This window comes from Peromyscus maniculatus, chromosome 13, assembly GCF_049852395.1.
Source record: "Peromyscus maniculatus bairdii isolate BWxNUB_F1_BW_parent chromosome 13, HU_Pman_BW_mat_3.1, whole genome shotgun sequence".
Taxonomy (NCBI): domain Eukaryota; kingdom Metazoa; phylum Chordata; class Mammalia; order Rodentia; family Cricetidae; genus Peromyscus; species Peromyscus maniculatus.
Window position 1 is genome coordinate 28,684,951 of NC_134864.1, and position 21,955 is coordinate 28,706,905.

A 21,955-nucleotide genomic window follows, 5' to 3' on the forward strand; every position below is an offset into this window, starting at 1 on the left:
AAGAAGACTTCTTTCCATTTAAATCAGAAATCTTTCCAGTTTAAAAGACAAAGGCACATTTTCAACCATGTGCTGCTTATAGACACTTTGGCACCATGTAAAAGACCACAGCGATGGCACAGACATTAGAAAATAGATAGCCCAGTGGATAAAAGAACTTCTGGTACAAGCCTGAGGCTTGAAGAATTCGGGTCCCCATAATCCACAGAAAACTTATTCACTAGAGTGTGTTGTCATCCTGCAGAGGGACAGGAACATCCCGGCAAGCACAGGCCAGCTGTCTTGATAGACACAGCACAAAGCAAGATGGCACCTCAAGCTAGGTAGACGGGAAGGACGGCACACAAGGACGGCACATGAGGTTGTCCTCTGACCAAGTGTGTGTACCTGTCTTCACATACATATATGTCACACACACAAAGATTTTAGAAAGAAACTGGAGAGCGTTATCTGTCTATAGTCATGGCGTACAAAGACTGTTTGAAATCAAGTTGCTGACCAGGTCTAGTTTATTTTAGAATTTTTACCTTTAAATTGGGGGGAAAACAAACACCAGTTCAGTCGTGGGTAATATCTACTTTCTCCATGCGCAACTTGACATACCCAAGTGGGCTTTTTTTCATGGTTTCACCTGCAAAGGCAAAAGTTAAGCCCGGAGACTGGGGAAACAGTTTGCTTCTTGTCCAACCAGTTCAGGGAAGGATGCTGAGAGACGGGCCTTGGTTTTCAACTGCCTACTCTGTATTTCAACACAAGCTCTGTCCCAACATGTGTAAAATGATCCCCAGACCCAGCAAGATTCAGGAAGTGCTGATCGCTTCTGTATTTCATTTTTGAAATTGTTTAGTTAACTTCTCAACAACAACAACAACAGCAAAATATCCAGACCTGAAATGTACTCGTCTTATGTGAAAACTGGAAAAAAGGTAACCCGGGTCCATTATATAACTACCATCTTTTGTTTTTATTCAAGGTGTCATAAAACTGAGTTCTGCTGTTGAAGGTACGTTTTTGGGGTTTTTGGTTTTTTGTTGTTTTTTTTTTTTTAACAACCACAAAATCAATAGTTTTGCTTCCAGGCTGCATGGTGTGGCCCATAGCTAGCAAGCTTCTGTGGCCGTGGTGTTTGACGCCATGTTCCGGGTGCTGGCTGTCGCCATTTCGTCTTGTGTCTCTCTTCGTTCTGGTCATGCTGTACCACAAGTCTCTCGGCCTCCATGTTGGCCTCAGCGGTCCTGTGAGGACAGCGTCATGAGAGTACATGTGTGTCTGTATTTCCTGTGTGATCGCCTCAGATCCAGAACTCCTGAAGAGCCACTGGCTCCAGAGCTGGAGTGGATGTGAAGGCCTGTCCAGAGTCTGTGGCCCAAACACTTTCAGCAAGGCCTGTTTCCAGCAGAGCCATGGTCCTGTGTGCCTGCGCAGTGGACCTGTTTCCCTGGGACACATGGGAGCATGAAGAATCATTCAGCTCCCATGCTAGTAAGTGCACTTGTCTGTCTAAGAGCAAGTTCTTGGGCGCACGGTCTACCACAAGATGCTGTGGAGAAAGGCCCAGCATGGTGGTGCATGCCTGTAATCCTAGCACGTGGGAATGGAGAAAAGAAGAATCCATAGAACGTTTGGAAACAGTATAGGCTACATGAGACTCTATCTCAAAAAAATAAACAAAACCAAAGATGCCGTGGGGCCAACTTTGTGTTGTCTAGTTAATGAGTAGTGATTTCCCTCTGTTATACAAGGCCCTGGGCCCCTTCCCTGGCACCAAAACAAAACAATTAAAAGATAAGAAAGAAAGAAAAGAAAATACGAAATCAATGATACAGCAGCACATTTTGCTAAGGAATGCCCGGGACTGCAACAAATATCTCATCACTTTCCTGTAACCCCAGCTCTCAGAAGGCTGAGGTGGGAGAGTCATGAGTTTGAGGCTAGCCTGGGCTACATGGCTAGTTCCTGGTCAGCCTGAGCTGTGATAGCAAGGCCCTATAAAAACAACAAAACAAAATGTCTCTCGTTATCTGACATGATGGTGACTAATGGGTTTGTGGGGGTTTTTTGTTTTTGTTTTGTTTTTAATGATGCTTTCGCCCTCTTAGGGTCTGTATAGTTCAAACATACAGAATGTGACATTTTCTTTTTGTGAGTCTCCAGTTTGTTCAGGGGTGTGTTCCTGTGTGTTGGGAGTGTGCCAGTCATGCCCTGGAGCTGTCTTTATCCTTCCTGGGGAGGCTGCTGAAAGGGAGTGATGGATTTCACATGCGTTTTGCAGCTTGCGGGGAGATGTAGCTAACGGCCAATTCATAGAGGTGAGGAAAGGCTTAAAGGGAAGAGACAAGACTTGAACCGAGGAATTCAGAAGGCTGGAGTCTGAAAGGAGATGAGAAAGGAGCTTAGGAACTCATTCACGAGGCCAAGAAATCCAGGGTAGAAAGCTCAGTCCCCTTTGTGGGTTTAGTACCACCACAGACTCCAAAACCAAATCTGAAGGTTGTGCTTTGACCTTGAAAGCATAAAGAATGCTGATCTACTAAAGAAAACACATGGAGGACTGGGGTGTAGCTCAGTGGCAGGGTGCATGCTTAGTGTGTGCCAGGTCCTAGACACACACACACACACACACACACACACACGCACGCACGCACGCACGCACGCACGCACGCACGCACGCACGCACGCACGCACTCACTCACTCACTCACTCACTCACGCACTCACCATTAAAACAAAAGATCAGGAAAAGGGTTCAGGTGATATGCTCTAGAGAAGAGAGAGAAATGAGCAAAATTAATCACCCTAAAGCTTTCAGGCCTCTGCAAGACCACATCAAAGACGGAGTTTATAGAAAGCCTCTCCAGTCTGTTCTATGCCTATGCAAGTAGAAGAATTGGAGCTGGGAGATGGCTCAGGATATGAGTGTTTGCTCTGTAACCATGAAGACCTGAACCTGAACCCGGGCACCAACATACAAAAAGCTGGGCATAGCTTCGCATGCGTGTAACCCCAACACTGGGTGGGGGTAGCAGATCAGAGCGCTCAATGGCCAGCCACCCTAGCCAGAATTGTGAGCTCCCTTTTCAGTCAGAGACCCTGTCCCAAGGCGATAAGACAGAGAGCAATAGAGAAAGACATCGATGACCTGCTCTGGTCCCTTACACACACACACACACACACACACACACACACACACACACACACACACAGAGGTGTCCCCACCTAAACACCACATAGAGAGACACACATTAAAGATAATAATAATAGAGAAGACAATGGCAATTAGGACCTAGAGATTCAGTTAACTTTCTGCATAGTAACAGATAAGGATTCATCACCTTAAGCCATTGTAACATTTATGAAAGAATTTGGAACCTGGTCTTTACGTGGCCTGTTTGGCCCAAGCAGAATATTCCACTCATAACAAAAAGATACGGAAACTTTTTTTTTTTAACTATAAAGTCAGAAACCCAAGAACTTTAGATAACTTTAAAAACCTTATTCTACTAGAGGTTACTAATGGATGGCACACCCTTTCTCAGCTCCCCAAACTGAGTTATAGTCTCCAGAGAAAGTTGAAGATGGGGGGGGGGGGGGTGGTGAGAACAGCAAGCGGAAGCTGTCCAGAGCACATCTGGCAGCGGTTGTCTCCCTCCCCGAGTCCCTGGGGTCACAGGACGTTCTCAGAGGTGTCGGCCACTAGAGGGCAGGCTTCTACTGTGCTTGAACATCTTGCTGGCTGAGAGCTGTCGAAGCTTGCAGGCTCAGAAGCATGCTGTGTTGTAGTCGTGTTCAAATGTGTGTGTTCAGACGCAATTTGGGGGGGGGTGTTCGTTGGGGTGGGGGAGTGTGTTCAATGCATGCATTCTCAGTGCATCTAGACTGTGAGGCTCTTCTGAGCATGCTCGGTGGAATGTATGTCAGATTACAATCTCTTGTTGGGCAGCGAAACATCAATTGTCGAGTTAATTATCGCCCTTACTGTTTTCCAACTGTGTTATGTATCCAAGGCGGCTTCCTAGATCTTCCCCCATGTCCAGGAATATGTCTATGTCCACGGAAGAGGCCTATTGTCAAAAAGGAAACTGCTTTCCTTTTCTTTAACAATGACTCTTCTGAATTGTCCTAGAACTCTGAAAGTAGCGTTAAAATTCTAGGTAGGTCCTCATTTTCTTTGCTTTTTAAGGAAAAAAACATTTGGGAGGAGCTGGGTGTGTAACTTATAGGTAGATGACTTGCCTAGAGTGTATCGGGCCTTGGGTCCAATTCTCATCACCAAAAGAAAAAAGAGACGACTTTGGACGTCATCAGAGAAAGGTCTACAGAGGTTCTTTTGCTTTTTCCTACCAAGAATTTCATCATATGGTGTACTGCTTTTCATTTTCTACAACATTGTGTCTCCTTCAGCATTGTGTAGCTTCATGTAAGCCCAAAGGGGAAATGTGTCGTATTAATAGCAAACTTTAAAGTGCAATGTTCTTTGGAAGATTTAAATATGTACTTAAACAGAAACACATATTAGTGCTTTGTTTTTCAAGGAAGAAAAACATTTGAACAGGGGAAATATAATTTTTTGACTATACTATTTTATCATTAACATTGATTAATTAACTCTTGCCTTTAATTGTAGACTGATAGTTCCAAACTCAGGATGGGGAGTTTGGAACCGTGGAGTACTTGCTTAGCATATACAAGGCCCTGGGTTCGATCTCAGCACAGGGAGAGGAGAGGGAGACAGGGAGAGAAATGGATGCTCAGAACATAAAGTCATGCCAAGCCTGACACTGAGTCCAAATGCCCTGACCCCTGGAGGAAGAAGAAAATTGACACCAACGAGCTCCTCTGACTCCACGTGTGTGCTGTGTGTTTTAATTTTAAAATGAAAAGAAAAGAAAATGGCTAGGTTCCAAACTAAAGAAAATCGGGATAAGAGAGAAAAGTCCAGAATCAACACCTGAGATCAAACTGGAGCAGTGATGTGGAAAGCAAAAAACTTCCGTGGCAAGAATCCCAGATTAGGATCTCACAAGCATCCCTCTTGGGAGGGATTTTCTCTCCTGAAAGCTGAGCAGACAGGTACACTCTCACAGTAGGAAGAGATGATGAGCCTTATCAAGGAGCATGGCACACAGGTCAGAGCTGAAGCAGCCAGAGTCGGAACCGCCCTGACAGCCTCTAGGTAGCTTTATCTTCTCAGGGAGGGGAACTCCAGCCCCAGCCCAGGGGTCTTTCCCAGCCATTGTGGTACTGGTGTGGTACCTCATGTTTCAATCAAATTAGGGTATTTTGGGAGCTGGCAGCCTGGAGGGACAAGGTGAGGCAGCCATCTTGTCAGGCTGGTGCAGGCTACTGCTGATAACTAGGTATGTTCTGTGATAAGATTCCTCAAGGGTGATTTGTTGATGCCTTTATGGGTGATAATTCCAAACACCAAAATGACAGAAAATTCTTTTCAAGCCCAGATAAAGAGAAGTCCACTTAGGGAAAGTCCCATGACTTTAAATGAACTGCTCAAGAAAATCACTTGACAACATAGTCCAAGCTCTCCCTCAACTTTGATCATAACTCCCACGGGGGTGCTGGAGTTGGGTGCTCATTCATGCAGTCAGGGTGAGGCCTCGAGAGCCTCCACCTAAGCCTCTGCAAATGAACAACTTAGATCCACTAACCATGACCTCCCCTGGGCCCAGGAATATTCTCAAATCTTCTCTTTTCCCTTCTTCCCACTTCCTCCTATTCAGATATCTAAAATTAAATTTCTTACTGCTGCTGGGTGTGGTAGCGCATAGTGGTAATTCCAGTACCCAGAAGGCAGGCAGAGGCCGGTGGATCTTTGTGAGTTTGAGTCCAGCCTGGTCTACGTAATGAGACTCTGTCTCAAGAAGCAACAACAAAGCCGGGCGGTGGTGGCGCACGCCTTTAATTCCAGCACTCAGGAGGCAGAGCCAGGTGGATCTCTGTGAGTTCGAGGCCAGCCTGGGCTACAGAGTGAGTTCCAGGAAAGGTGCAAAGCTGCACAGAGAAACCTTGTCTTGAAAAAAAAATAATAAATTAATAATAATAATAATAATAATAATTTTGAAAACAGTAAATATCTTTTTGTTCCCAATGATGACAAATGTATACAATCCCCACCAGAACAGGGGACTTTGGACTGTCATGTTCAGGGTGCTGTTTTCTGCACGTTAATGAATTCTTGACCACCAAAAGGAAAGATATCTGAATAGTAAAAGCAAGGCCAGCAAAAGGACTCAGTGAGTAAAAGACACTTGCCTCCAAACCCGATGACCCGAGTTCAATCTCCCGGACCTACATGGTAGGAGAGAACCCTCTCCCCAAAGGTGTCCTCTGACCTGCACTTCCACACCATGACACATGTGCACACGCACATACACACGCGCACACTCGCGCACAATAAGTAAATGCCTTTTGTTGTTGTTTTTAAAGAATAGCAGTGCCAGGTGGTGGTGGCTCACACCTTTAATCCCAGCCCTCGGGAGGCAGAGGCAGGTGGATCTCTATAAGTTCAAGACCAGCCTGGTGTACAGAGTGAGTTCCAGGACAGCCAGAGCTGTTACACCTAGAAATCCTGCCTAGAAAAACAAACAACAAACAAACCAAGTAAAAGAGCCTGGCATGATTGTGCTTGCATTCAGTCCCTCTACTTAGAAGGCAGAGGCAAGCAAACCTCTGAGTTCGAGGCCAGCCTGGTTATAGAGTGGAATTCCAGAACAGCCAAAGCTACACAGAGTAACTGTGTCTTGGATGGATGGATGGATGGATGGATGGATGGATGGATGGATGGATGGATGGATGGGTGGGTGGATGGATGGGTAGATGGATGGATGGTAAAAATAGGTTTAGCGAGGCAGAGGCTAGCATATACAAGCTCCCATTGTTAAGCCTCCGCACTCCAAGATAAATAAACAAGCCATGTTTAAAAGCTAAGATCATTAAAATCCAGGGGTGTGGCTCAGCTGGTAGACTGCTTGCCTTGCATGCACCAAGTTCTGGGTTCCATCCTCGGTACTGTATAAACTGGGCATGGTGATGCGCTCCTGAAATGCCAGCACTCAGCACGTGGAAGCAAGAGATTTATCCTCAGCTACAGAATGAAGTTGAGGCCAGCCTGGCCTGTCTCAAAATAAACAAGACTTAAAGCTTGGCCTAGCCTAGCCTTCACTTCCATTTTCTTTCTTCTTTTTTTTTTTTAATTTTTATTTATTTATTATTTATTTATTTTTAGATTTTTAAATTTATTTTATGTGTATGAGTGTTTGGCTGGCATGTCCAGACGTGCACCACATGTGTGCCCGGTGCCCGTGAAGGACAAAAGAGGGCACTGACTCCTCTGGAACTGGAGTTACAGATGATTTTGAGCCACCACGTAGGTGCTGGGTATTGAACCTGGGTCCTCCGCAAAAGCAACAAGTGCCCTAAGCCACTGAGCCATCTTCCCAGCCCCCACTTCCATATTCTAAATGAACAACACTCTCGGTTCCCTGTCTGCCGTAACTGGTAAGGAGAAGAGCTGCAGTCACAGAATGTGCCTGTCACTGAGCTATGATGACATGCGTTAAATCCAGAATTCCCCATATAAAAGTAACATTTTAAAAGGCCTCAGCTGGAAGCATAGGCCTATCATCTTAGCTACTGGGGAGGCTGAGGCAAAGAGTACTGCAAGTTCAATGCCAGCCTTGAAAAATAAAAACATGTTGTTGTTGTTTTTAAAGGATGGAGGGTATAACTCCATGGTTGAGTCTGCCTAGCACTCGTGAGGCCTTGGGTTCAATTCCCAGTATTGACATCCATCAGTCAATACATTATCAAATATTGTATTTTTGATCATAAATAGATGATCATAGATCATTTCTGCATTGTGAGTTTTGCTCTGGCCATTGTGTCTACTTTTTAAGGGGAGCCAGTGTGGCATGGTAGACTGTGGCAAACCCGTTACTAGACAGATGACTGAGTACTGACTTGGAGTGGAAAGTTGAGGGGGAAATTTCGTCACTCATGTGACCAGAAATCAACACATCTCTTCAGACCTTCAAGGCAGAAAGCTGACAGGGCCGGGGTGGAGCTGCCTCCCAGGAAGGCATTCCTCTGCTCCGTCCTTCTACAGAGTGAGAGGTGAACAGCCGTGAGACAGAACGCTGTAGAAACTGGAAACAATATGCCAGAAGTTCGTCTCTGCACAGCAGCTCCGACCTCCTTGCAGGGCGGCCTGCAAGCTGGAACACCTCACCAAATGCACGTGGGATTTTTGCAGAAACATGTCATTATCCTCTTGATAACATTTTCCTACAAGATAGTAATCTCAGAGGCAGAGAGTGTAGCTCAGGGGCAGAATGCTTACTTAATATTCTGGGTTTAATTCCCAAAGCTAAAATAACTAAATAATAAAAACACAAATAAATGAATATTAGTGTCTCTGGAAGTGTTACGTTGAGAATTCTTCAAATACAGTTACCTGTCAGTAAACCCAGGAGTCCTAGTCCAGGGCCCACATGGATACAAAAATTCCCAGATACTCAAGTCTCAGAAATGAAATGGGGCAGTATTTCCATATACCTTACTTCCTACCAGGGACTACCATATACTTCAAAGCTAGAGATGAGTTAAGACACCCAACACAATGTAAGGGCTTCATAAATAGATACTCTACCATGTTGTTTAGGGAATGACAAGAAAAATGCCTGTACATATTCAGTACTCAAATAATTTATCTGTATATATATTAATTATATTATATTATATTATATTATATTATATTATATTATATTATATTATATTATATTATATTATATTATATTATATTATATTATATTATATATTATATATATGGACATAGTAGGGCACATCTGTGATCCCAATACTCTAGAGGCTAGGCACATGGGTCAGGAGTTCTAGGTCATCCTCAGCTACAAAGCAAGTCTGGAGCTAGCCTGGGCTACAAAAACTCCTGACTATTAAAAAAAGAGGTGGGGGATGGGGCCAATGCTGGCAAGATTGCCATTAGGTAAAGGTACTCACCACAAAGCCTAAAGTCCTGAGTTCAATCCCAGGGCCCACAGGAAAGAAGGAGAAAAGTGCCCTGATTCCTAAGCTGTCCTCTGAGCTCTACACACTTGCCATGGCATATACTCAAACACACACATACTCGTGCACAATGAAATTGTAAAGGTCTAAAGGAAGACAAAGAATTTTACTAAACCAAGTGTAATCCCAGTACTCAGTAAACGGAGACTGGAAGGTTGTGAGGTTAAGGCAAGCTTGATCTACATAATGAGACTGTCTCAAAAAAATAGCCCGGCAGTGGTGGCGTACGCCTTTAATCTCAGCACTCGAGAGGCAGAGCCAGGCGGATCTCTCTGAGTTCAAGGCCAGCCTGGGCTACCAAGTGAGTTCCAGGAAAAGGTGCAAAGCTACACAGAGAAACCCTGTCTCAAAAAACCAAAAAATAAAATAAAATAAAATAAAATAAAATAAAATAAATAGATAGATAGATAGATAGACAGACAGACAGACAGATATTCAATCCATAGTTCATTGAATCCACAATGTAGAACATACAGACATGGAGATAGCGTTGTAGCTTCCCGAACCTGGGATTATCTGAACTATCAATGATGGGGCCCTGTGATGCAGAAACTGGAGAAAGAAGGATCAAGGTCACAGTCCACCTACCAGTAGTCAGTCTTGCTTTGCCCATACCAGGTACAGTTAACTCTGCAGGACCATGGACAACATTTCACAGCTGTTGTTCTTTTCGGTTTCTCTTTTCCTGAGTCACAGCCATATGGAGGCCCTCGGCATTGGGCCTTTCGCCCACTAACTGGGTGTGTTTGGTGACTGCTATTCCCTTTACCCTAGTAACCCATAAAGCAGGCCTTCTCTTTCTCAGGACAGTTGTCAAAACTAAGTGAAAGACATAGGACACACAGCTGGGTATGGTGGTGTGCCTCTGTGACCCCAAAATGAGAGACTGGAGGACCCGAAGTTCAAGGTCATCCTTGGCTATATGCTGAGTCTAAGGTCAGCTGGGATAATTGAGACACTGTTGAAAGAGAAAGAGGTGGAGAGAAGGGAAGAGAGGGTAGAGGTACAGGGGAAAGGGAAGAGGAGAAGAAAGAAAAAGAAAGGCATAGCATGCTATCTGCCGTGGTCAAGGCTACAGAGAGTACCCAGGGAGCTCTCTTTTCTTTTCTTTTCTTTTCTTTTCTTTTCTTCTCTTTTCTTTTCTTTTCTATTTTTTTATTTTATTTTTTTAGGATTTGGTTTCACTATGTAGCCCTGGTCAGCCTCACACTCACAGGGATCTACCTGACTGCCTCCTCAGTGCTGGGATTAAAGGTGTGTGCCACCAGGCTTAGTCCACAGCTAAGGAGCTCTTTATTCCCTTCCTGTCTTCTCTGCTGACCTCACGCTCTTCTTCCCAGAGTCCAGTGATCTAGTAAACAGAGGACTGGCCATGTTGTAGCGGAGCATGGACTGCCTCATTCTGAGCAAAGCCATGGGCGGAGGCGGCGGCCCAAACACCCCACCCCACCCCCTTCTCTCCGCTTTGAGAACGCAGAAGGCAGCAACTCCTTACATGGGACAGCTCCTTACATGATGTCCTTGCCTGGAGATGTGGCATCTCTGTACAGAAGGGGACAGTCATACCAGGGGCCAGGCACCATCTAAATGTGAGGTGTTCAAATCGGAATCAGTTGTCGCCCCCCGCCCCATCTGCCTGCTCTTCCATTTCTAAGAGAGGGAATTTTCAAGCTGGTACAACGAAGTCCTAGTTATTATTACATAGTCGTTTGTACTTCCAGACTGTTCCTGAGCTTGCCATCATTTGTCACCTTTCCTCAAAACTGTGGCTAGCTGGGGTGTGTTGGCTCACACCTGTAAGCCCAGCACTTCTGAGACTAACCCAGGGAGATTGTTCTGAGTTCAAAGTCAGCCTAGGCTGCACAATGGTTGCTCTCGAGGCCCTGAACTACAGAGTAAGAGACAGGGAGAGAGTCAGACAGACGGATGGCAGAGCAAGAGCCCCGTCTCTGTGAATAAAGAGCTTTGTGCCTTGCCTCTTGTAGAGACTTGTCTGGATGTTGTGGCAGAATATCTGACCAAAAAGCCAGGCATGGTGGCGCACGCCTTTCATCCCGGTACTCGGGAGGCAGAGAGAGGCAGATGGATCTCTGAACTCCAAACCAGGGCTTAATGTACAGAGTGAGTTCCAGGTCAACCAAGGCTACATAAAGAGACTCTGTCTCAAACAAATGAAAGAAAGAGAGAGAGAGAGAGAGAGAGAGAGAGAGAGAGAGAGAGAGAGAGAGAGAGAGAGAAGGAAGGAAGGAAGGAAGGAAGGAAGGAAGGAAGGAAGGAAGGAAGGAAGGAAGGAAGGAAGGAAGGAAGGAAAAGAAAAAACGCGCTGAAAAAAAGCTTAAAGAAAGGAGGGTTTGCTTTAAGTGATAAGTTCAAGGGCCATCATGCTGGGAAGTCATGACAGGCAGTAAGGGCTGAGAAAGGCAGTCACATCCCATCAGCAGTCAAGATGTAGACAAGGATGAAGGCCCAGCTCACTTTCTCCCTTATGTTCAGTCTGGGACCCCAGCCCATGGATTGGTATTGCCACATTTAATGAGCATTCTCGTTCAATGAATCTAATCTAGATCACCCATCTCAAGCACACCCAAAGGCCTGTCTCTTCAGGGATTCTGGATCCTGTCAAGTTGACCATCAACATCACAGCATGATCGTCACCCAGTCGAGCTGCTTTCCTGGGGCAGAAATATGGCTTAGCCACTCACACTTAGGACAGAACCCATGATCAGTGTTATGGAAAATCAGATAAATGTTTCAAAGTATGGAAACATAAATGACGAACATAGAGGCCCCTGAAATGGCTCCATGGGTAATGGAGCCTATTCCCAGCCTGATATCGTGAGTTCAATCCCTGGGACCTACATGATAGAGGGAAAGAACTGACTCTTCAAGTTGTCCTCTGACCTCCATATGTGAACCATGGCACTCCTGCACACACACACACACACACACACACACACACACACACACACACACACACACTTACTTTAAAATTTAAATGTGGACTTTGACAAATAAAAACTAAAGTCAATGTGTCTGAAGCTATTCCGGGAGCAGCACTTCATAAATCTGGGAATTTTATCATCCCAGGCTCATGAAATGTGTGCCGAGTCTGCAGCCTTGAGCACTGGCAACACATGAGCACCATCCAGAAGAGAGTCTGCACATCCGCAGCTCGGTAGCCAGCCCCTCACCATCTTCCCCACGGCAGGAAATGCAAGTATAAATCAGAGGGCTGTGAAGGAGTCTGCCCCTCAGCCCACTGGCTTACTTCTCCCTTTCGTGTTTTAAGGGCGTAGGTTTTAATATCTGTGCATCTAGTTTAGTGGTCTGCTGGAAATTTTCTATATAAATAAAACTTTCTAACAACCAACTCTGATTTGTTGCTTGGGAAGACAGTTCTTTGGGACAGTGGCCTAATTATCATACTTTGCAGTGACGTCAAAGCCACTCCTGTGATTTCATTCCCAAATTTAGCAAACTTTTCACATTTTCAATCTAAAATTACAGCATGACCTTCCTGTTAACTTTGGACTATGCCATAATTTAGATACTGGCTCAAGTCACTGAATACTGTGGTCTGGGTATGACTATGTATTTCTAGGGATGACCTTAGAAATCACATCTTAAACTCTCCATTGCACCCATTACAGTTAAGTGGAGAAGCCATTTATCGTTGGCTCCGTATGTGTTGGGTACTCCACTGAGATGTCTACAGATCTGCATGCTCTCCCCACTGTGGACATCTGTTTAGTTGGGTCCATGCTGCCTTGGGTGGAGAGACATCTGCTAGGGTTTCATTTGGCTTCATAAAGAGCCAAAGCACTTTCACAGTCATGTGTGGGTGGCGAGCAGAATCAGCTGCCCGTGGGCTGTGAAAGGTTCTCGAGTTGCGGACTTTCAAGGGTGCCCTAGTTAGCGCCACGTTACGCTGAGCTGAAGACAGAAAGAACCTGGGTCCATCACTGTAGAGTACAGCACTTTTTCAACTGTAAGAGAGAACATACACAAATTTCACCTCCTCTGGAGCCTTCTGTGCGCCTCGGTGGATTATATAGATGGCCTCAAAGATGAAGTCAACGATGTTTTGGAGACACTGGAGTGGAAGGAAGCACAGGAGAGAGCAGGAGGCTTCTCTGAGCCTGTGCTGTATTCCAAAGTGATATACTCTGTTAATGGGCTTTGATTGTTTATGTTTTCTTTTGTCGCTGCAACAAATACCTAAGAGAAACAACTTCAAAGAGGAAAGACTTGTTTTGGGCACACATTTGCAGAGGATTTGGTCCATGCCCAGCTGTCTCAGTTGTTTTTAGGTGTGTAGCAGGGCAGGACATCTTGGTGGAGGGCACAGTGGAGAATAGCTATCCACTTCATGGAAGCAGAGAGTGTGATAGGGAGGCGCCAGGGTAAGACTGACTTTTTACAGATTATATCCTATGACTCACTTCCTCCGACCCCCTCTCTCTACCACCCCCACTAATGCTGTTGTACCCCCAAATCCTTGAGGGATTTATACACTAATTAGGTCAAATCCCCATAATCTACTCACCTCCCAGTGACTGGGTCTACAAATCTGCAGACCAGGGCTTCAATATATGAGCCCCTCAGAGGAACACTCCCATGTCCAAACTATAACATTTGCTAAACCAGACCTTCCTCATCTGTAAAATGGGATCAAATCCACTTAACTATTCTGTAACACAAATTGCTAAACAGTCTTATTAATAAAAATTCCAGGGCCAGATATTGAGGTGAAAGCTGAAAGAGAAACAGAACAAGCCAGCCATATTCTTACTGCTATGAAATCCTCAGCCTCAAGAGCAAGACTTCCTGTTTATTCATGCCTTATATACCTTTTTGTGCCCAACCATCTTATTTCCTTCCTTGTGCTGGGATTAGAGGCATGTGTGCTTCCCAAATACTTGGTAGCAAAGGCATGAGATCTCAAGTGCTGGGATTAAAGGCGTGTGCCACCATGCCTGGCTCTGTTCCCAGTATGGCCTTGAACTCACAGAGATCTGGATAGATCTCTGCCTCCCTAGTGCTAGGATTAAAAGTGTGTGCCACCTCTGCCTGACCTCTATGTCTAATTTAGTGGCTGGCTCTGTCCTCTAATCCCCAGGCAAGCTTTATTGGGCTATACAATATGTCACCACATTTCCTCCTTTTTTTGTCTAAAGTAATAAAAGGTTATAACTAATATAAGAAAAACTATATACAATAAGTACAATAACTATATACCATATATACAGACATGTATAAATAAATACATCAACAATGTCTGGTCCATTTGCATTTGACAAATTCAAAGGAAAATACCCCATTATCTATCCTATCTTTGTGAATCCAAAGGATTGTATCTTTTGTTCACCTTGTATTCTAATTTGCATTACCAAAACTATCTTTTGATATCTTTCAAACTTATACACTTTACACCTCATTAGTGAGTTTCTGATCTGAATTTGTTAACAAGGAAAACTATATCTAATCTTCAACTCCTTCAGAGATCCAAGAAGGAAATAATATTAACTGAGTAAGGAGGAAGTGCAAACAAGTGACTTCCAAAAAATGTGAGTTGTGACAGAAACAGCTGGGTGCCTGGACAGTCACCTGAAGTTCCTCTGCAACATTGGGGCATCATCTTTGGCCTACAGGCTTAGCAGACAGACTCATTTGTGAAGCAGGATTTTCTAAAGAGCCTTCCTACCTTGTCTTGGCAAGGATCAGCAGTCCTTTCTTTTGTGTCCTGCTTGTCCATTTTGGACAGCATACTGTCAGCAGTTGAAGCAAGGGCACTTTCTTGCCCAGTGGCTAACTTTTGCCACACTATTCCAGGTGCTTAAGAAGCTTAAATAAAATGAGATAATGTTGAGTACCTAGTTTAGCATGTAGGTGCTTGCTCTATCAATCAACCTATCTCTATCTATGTCTGTAGGTCAGAGCCAGGACATTGCAGATGCAAGACAAATGTTCTACCACTGAGTCACATCTCTAGCCCAGTAGAAAAACTTAATAAAAAAAACCCAAACTCTGTGTGTGTGTGTGTGTGTGTGTGTGTGTGTGTGTGTGTGTGTGTACATGTATTAATCTGAGTCGGTTCTCTCCTTCCACCATGGACATCCCAAAGATCAAATTCATTTTTCAGACTTGCCTGCAACCACCTTTACTGCTGAGCCATCTCTCTAGTCTCCAAAAAAAAAAATATTTCAGAAAGAATAAAATCATAGGGTCTGGAGAGATGGCTCAGCACTGGCTGCTCTTGCAGAGGACCTGGGTTTGGTTCCCAGAACCCACATGTCAAACACATAACCATCTGTAATCCTAGTTCCAGGGATCCAATGCTCTCTTCTGGCATCGGTCACACCAGGCATGCACATGGTATACAAACATACATGCAGGCAAAACACTCATAGACATAAAATAAAAATAAATAAATCATAAAAAAGTAAAATAAAATCACAGATATGAGAAAATGTCTCAAAAGCAAAGTATGGCCACCTCTACTCAATAAACTAACCCTATTTCTAAAGGAGAGATGAAAAGGAGACTTTAATAGTGATATCCAACAAAAGTATAAAAATATTATTTTGAGTCAGGGTCTCATGTAGATGTAACCAACCGTCTTATTAAATAAGAAACACAGAACCAATGCAAAGAAGAAAGCTAAGAGATCAGAGCTAAGAGCCTTACCCGCCTGCTGCAGCTAGCCTCTTCAGCCAGGAGAGACCTACTTCCTGTGTGTTTGTCTTTATATAGACTTTCTGTTCTGCCTTCTCATTGGTTGTAAACCCAACCACATGACCGCCTCGCCACTGCCTGTTTATACAGACCTCCAGATCTTCTATGGTTGGTATTGAGATTAAAGGCATGTGTCTCCAATGCTGGCTGTATCCTTGACCACACAGAGATCTACCTAGCTCTGCCTACCAAGTGCTGGGATTAAAGGTGTGCGCCACGAACGCCCAGCTCTGCTATGACTTGCTATTAGCTCTGACCCCCAGGCAACTTTATTTATTAACATACAAATAAAATCACATTTCAGTACAAATAAAATATCACCATAATCTCATGTACCCCAGGCTGGCCATGGACTAGCCATGTACCTGAAGATGACCTTGAACTCTTTCATTCCCCTGCCTCTGCCTCCCAAGTGCTGGGATTACAAGTGTTCACCACCACACCTGGCTTTGGGGTGCTGGTGATTGAACCCAGGGCTTCATACATGCCAGACAAGCAGTGTGCCAGCTGAGCTCCATCTCTAGCCCCCAGCTTCTGCCATTTATATTACTGGAGTATAGGGTTCAAAATTAGGAAGAAGTGAACAGCGAGGTGGCTCTGTGGGTAAAGGCACAACCCCAATCCTGATGACCTAAGTTCAATACCCCATTACCTACACTGTAGAGAGAGAGAACCAACTACAGATTGTCCTTTGAACCACACATGCATGCATACATGCACAGTGCACACACAAACACACACACACACACACACACAACTAAATAAATAGCTGTAAAATTAGCAAGAAATGAAACTCCTTGGTTAGCCTTTTCCTCATTAGCTGCCCCTGAAAATATCCATAAATACAGAATTTGAAGCACACATGACAGTAAAAGGCAGACTTGCCCACCTGTGCATGAAATAATCAGGGACATTCTCAGATCCATTTTATTCTTGGGGAAAGTGTCAGCAACATCCATGAGACATGTGAATGAGTTTAAAATGTGCAAAAGTATAACTGAGAAAATGTATATGGAACCAAGCGCACTGTAGTATCTGTCTTCAAAGATGATTAAGATATTGGTTCAGCCAGGCACTGGGACAGGAGGAAGTCTGAGGCAGGAGGATCAAGTTCAAGGCCAGCCTGGACTATATGGCCAAACTTTGTCTCAAAAACATAAACAAAAATAAAGATGTGTAGGTTCTGATACACTCTCCTAAGAAGACAGCTTCAAAGGACTTAGAAAGCCCAGAGGCAGCGTGGGTAATCCAGGAAGAGGATCCTTACAGGAGAGCCAAGTGGCAGGATAAAGAAAGACATGGTGGCCAGGCATGGTGGTTCACGCCTTTAACCCCAGCACTCAGGAGAGGTGATCTCTGTGAGCTTCAGGCCAGCCAGGGCTGCAGTGAGGCCCCTGTCTTAGAAAAAGTGACAGAGAAAAAGTAAAGGGAGGGTAGTAGGATGAGGATGTGACTCAGCCGTTGGGTGCCTGCCCAGCATGGGTGAGGCCCTAGGTTTTGATTCATGCATTACACACACATACAGACACTCTCAGGGAGATACACAAAGACACACACTCACACATACACACTGGATCTACAAGGAGAAAGACTTGGCAAATGTCAGATCAGGAAGCAGGAAATCCAGTAGTCCCCACTTACCTGTGAGTTTATTTTCTACACTTTCACTTACCCAGTCAACCACAGTATAAAACTATTACATGGAAAATACCAGAAATAAACAAGTCATGAGCTCAGAGTTGAACAGGGTGAATGAGATGCTATGTGCTCTGAGGCACATAGCATCTCATTCACCCTGTCCCTACCCGGACATGAATCATCCTGTGCCCAGCATGTCCACCAGTTAGTAGCATCATTAGCCACATAGTAGCCACTGAATTACTCACTTAGTAGCTCTCTTGGTTGTCAGATTGACTGCATGGTACCAAATGCTGCTCTTTAAGCGATCCTTATTTTTCTTAGGGATGACTCCAAAGCACAAGAGTGGTGATGGAATGGAGGCAGCAGGACTTAAAACAAGGAAGGACAGATTAATCATGGTTCTGTGTAGCAATGCTGCGGGACACATACGAAAACAGAGTACAGAGTGCTCTGTGTTAAGCGGAGCCACCTGTCATGATCTTAGAATGTGTCCCTGGTGACTAAGGAGATGCACTGGACAGACAGAAAAATAGATGACCGACAGACAAACAGACAACTGATAGATGCTAGGTAGATAAATGATGAGGAGAGAGAGAGAGAGAGAGAGAGAGAGAGAGAGAGAGAGAGAGAGAGAGAGAGAACCTATGTTTCATAAATGGTTTAAGGGGGTGGAGCTAACATGTGGAGGTCAGAAGACAGTTTATCAGGAGTTGGTTCTCTCTTCGCACCATGTAGGTTCCTGGGATCAAATTCAGGTCATGAGACTTGACAGCAAGTGTCTTTATACACTGAGCCATCTGGTCGACCCCATTGAAGATTTTTGAACCAGTTAATGAAATGACTGTTTTGTCTGTTCAAACAATAACTCAGAGCCAGGCACAGTGAAACGTGCCTGTATTCTCAGCACTTGGAAGTGGAGGCAGGAGGATCCTTGACTACACAGGGAGATGGGGCAGGCTAGGATACATGAGACCTTGTCTCAAAAAGAGAAGAGAAAAGCAGAATAGATTAGAAAGTGTTCAAACTTAGAGGCAGAGAATCCAATGAAGATTTGGAAGGTCTGTGCCATGTAGAACACTCTGTGGGGTGAAGGGGCTTGGACTCACAGCACTAATGGCTGCTTGAACATAGATTTAAGGGAAAGGAGTGTACCTCTGTAGTGCTAGTTTCTTTATTTTGTTTTTTTGGTTTTTTTTTTTTTAAGATTTACTTATTATGTATACTGTGTTTTGTCTGCATATATTCAATACACACCAGAAGAGGGCACCAGATACCATTATAAATGGTTATGAGCCACCATGTGGTTGTTGGTAATTGAACTCAAGACCTCTGGAAGAGCTGCCGGTGTTCTTAACCTTTGAGCCATCCCTCCAGCCCAGTTTCTTCATTTTTGAAGTCAACACTCGGTGTAAGAGTTACCCTGTAGGATTGTGTCTGGTTGAACATAAGAAGGTTCTTAGCAGCCAGGCAGTGATGGCACATGCCTTTAATCCCAGCACCCGGAAGGCAGAGGCAGGCAGATCTCTATGGGTTCAAGGCCAGCCTGGTCTACAGAGTGAGTTCCAGAATAGCCAGAGCTACACAGAGAAACACAGAGGGGGAGTTCTTAGAGAAACAAATAATGACCACAAGCTGGGCACAACAGCCTTTTCTGGTTGAGAATCCAGTGAAGGTCCATCCCTGGCCACCAGAGAGAGAGGTTGTCCTCAGCCAGTCATCTGTCCTCATCATGGGAGGCTACACCCACTGCTGTAGCCATGAGTGACAAGCTGGGTGCATCCTGAAGGAGAGAGGCCTACAAAGACTCCCAGGGAATTCCCAGTCGCTGACAGAGTTGTGACAGATTCTGAGCTAATTTGTACATGTAGCTTTCTGTGTGGTCAGGAACAAGATTATTTTGACATTGCATGCACCTCTTACTTGGAGATTTCTGTAATCGTGCCCACTCTTACATTTCATTCCAGACTGCTCTAATGGAAGCTGAAAGTATCTCTTTCCTTGTGTTAACCCAGCATGCCTCCTGTCAGGTAATAAGATTAAGTTGTTCTGATTAAAAAAAAGAACAAGAAGAGCAGACACAGTAGCTGTGGCTATGGCTGTGGTCCCAGCACTTGAGTGGGAGTTGCCTGGACCAGGCATGGTGGTGCATGCCTGTAACCACATAACTTGGGAATTGGAAACAGAAAGATCAGGAATTCAGTGTCAGCCTCAGTTTCACAATGAGCTCAAAGTCAGCTTGGGCTACATGAGACCCTGCCTCAAAAAGTCAAAATCCAGACTGGAGCAATAGCTCAGTGGTTAAGAGCACTTGCTGCTCTTCCAGGGGACCTGGGTTCAATTCTTAGCACCCACATGGTAGTTCACAACTATCTGTAGTAACTCCAGTTCAAGGGGCTTCTTGCCTCCTCGGACACCCACATGCACATGGTACATATACAGACAAGCAGGAACGCGTACATACACATAAAATAAAAATAAGTAAAACTTTTAAAAGACCAAACAGTAATAATAACTGTTATTTCAAAAAGAATGTAGCATTAGAGAAAAGTAGCAGATAAAAAATTTTAATATATGGTGAGGATTGGAGTTTATATCTCCAATCCTCTGTCTGGACAGCTGTATGACGGGATTCCTCAGGATTACGGGGCAACCATTATAGTATATAATATAGTAGATTTCCAATGACCCCACCTCATGAGGCTGACTGTTTACCGCTCCAGTTGGCGGTGGGAACTGGGAGAATGGAGCCAAGAAATGAGGCAGACTAAAATCTCATCCAACAGCCAGCTTTATTCAGAGCATCAGACAATTTATACTCTGAAGGTTCAGAAAGGTCACATGCATAAAAGTGTCTAGCCACATGGGCAAGCCGTACGCAGCAGGCAAGCTGCACACAATGGAACATGTTTTTCCATAGAGTCATATAAACAAATAACAATAGCTAGTTGTAAGGAACAATCTGAAGTAAATTCACTCCTATCCGATCCACCTAGGTGGGGCACAAAAGCATAATCCAAGAATAATTCCATGTTTTTGAAGAAATTGAGGTCACAAGACTAGTCTTGGTTTCTTGGAGTTTTTTTTACAAGCACTCAGAACTCTCACATGACTCCATTCTTGGACCATGTTGTGACAGCTGGCCATAATAGCATAATTTGAGTCAGTACTCTATGATAAACAGTTGTATAAACATCACAATGTATGACTGAGTAGAATGTAAAATAAAACAAGAGAACTCATGAAGAAATTCAGGCCATATCCTCAATATAATTCACATATGTCTAGGTTTTAGTCATGCAATGTTAGGGTATTCCATAGAAATGAGAAATTGTGTTCTGTAACATGTATCATAGGTCTTCTAAAAAAAAAAAAAAAAAAAAAAAAAAAAAAAAAAAAAAAAAACCCAGAGCCAGATATTGGGGTAAAAGCTGAAAGATCAGAGAAGCAGATCAAACCAGCCACTAGTTTACCTCTATGAAATCCTCAGCCTCAAGAGAGCGAGTTCCTATTTCCTTGAGCCTTATATACCTTTCTGTGTCCTGCCATATTACTTCCTGAGATTAAAGGCATGTGTCACCACTGCCTGGTTCTGTTTCTCTCGTATAGTCCAGTGTGGCCTTGAACTCACAGAGATCCAGAGGGATCTCTGACTCCCGAGTGATAGGATTAAAAGTGTGTACCACCACTGCCTGACCTCTATGTCTAATTTTAGCGGCTGGCTCTGTCCTCTGATCCCCAGGTAAGCTTTATTGGGGTACATAATATATCACCACAGTGTTGTTAACTCAGATGGAAGTGTATTTGGCATGTGCGAAGCCCAGGGTTCAACCCCCCAGTAACCCTCCCTCCAGAAGAGGGGAGGGTGGGAGAAGAAGAACTGTAAAAGGGAGGGATGGAGGAAGGGGGAGGAATGAGATGAACTGAACTATGAAGAAGTAAAGGATGGAGTTGGGAGGTAGAAAGCTTTGTCCTTATGTGTGAAACCTTGGACTTAATGCCCATCACCTCATAAACAAACAAATAAAATAGACTAGCCAACGATGAGTTTAATCAAGATGGAAAGTCCAGGGCTGGAGAGGTGGCTCAGAGGTTAAGAGCACTGCTTGCTCTTCCAAACATCCTGAGTTCAATTCCCAGCAACCACATGGTGGCTCACAACCATCTGTAATGAGATCTGGTGCCCTCTTCTGGCCTGCAGGGATACGTGCAGACAGAACACTATACATAATAAATAAATAAATCTAAAAAAAAAAAAAAAAAAGATGGAAAGTCCAAAACTGTCTTTCAGCCTTTAGTAAAACGAAGGAGAATGGGACTGCAGAGGTGGCTCCCAGCCCCGACTCTGGGGCTCACAACCTTCTGTAGCTTCAGCTATAGAGACTCTAACACTTCTGACCTCTGAGGGTCTCTGAACTCATGTGTACACACCCTCCCACAAACACACACAATTAACAACAAAATAAGTCTTTAAAAAAATAAAATAA

At 44.2% G+C, this 21,955-nt stretch overlaps 1 protein-coding gene across 11 annotated transcripts in view; it reads left to right on the forward strand.

The window, feature by feature from the left end:
- The window catches only part of Dlgap1 (DLG associated protein 1), an 838,155-nt gene that overhangs the window by 729,380 nt on the left and 86,820 nt on the right, over positions 1–21,955 (forward strand). For 7 of the 11 annotated variants that reach the window (XM_042259990.2, XM_042259994.2, XM_076549884.1 and 4 more), the window contains one exon: positions 974–1,003. The exons of the other annotated variants lie outside the window; for them this stretch is intronic. In XM_042259990.2, coding sequence (XP_042115924.1) covers positions 974–1,003 — 30 coding nt within the window. The remainder of the gene's footprint in view (positions 1–973; positions 1,004–21,955) is intronic. 11 annotated transcript variants of the gene reach the window in all.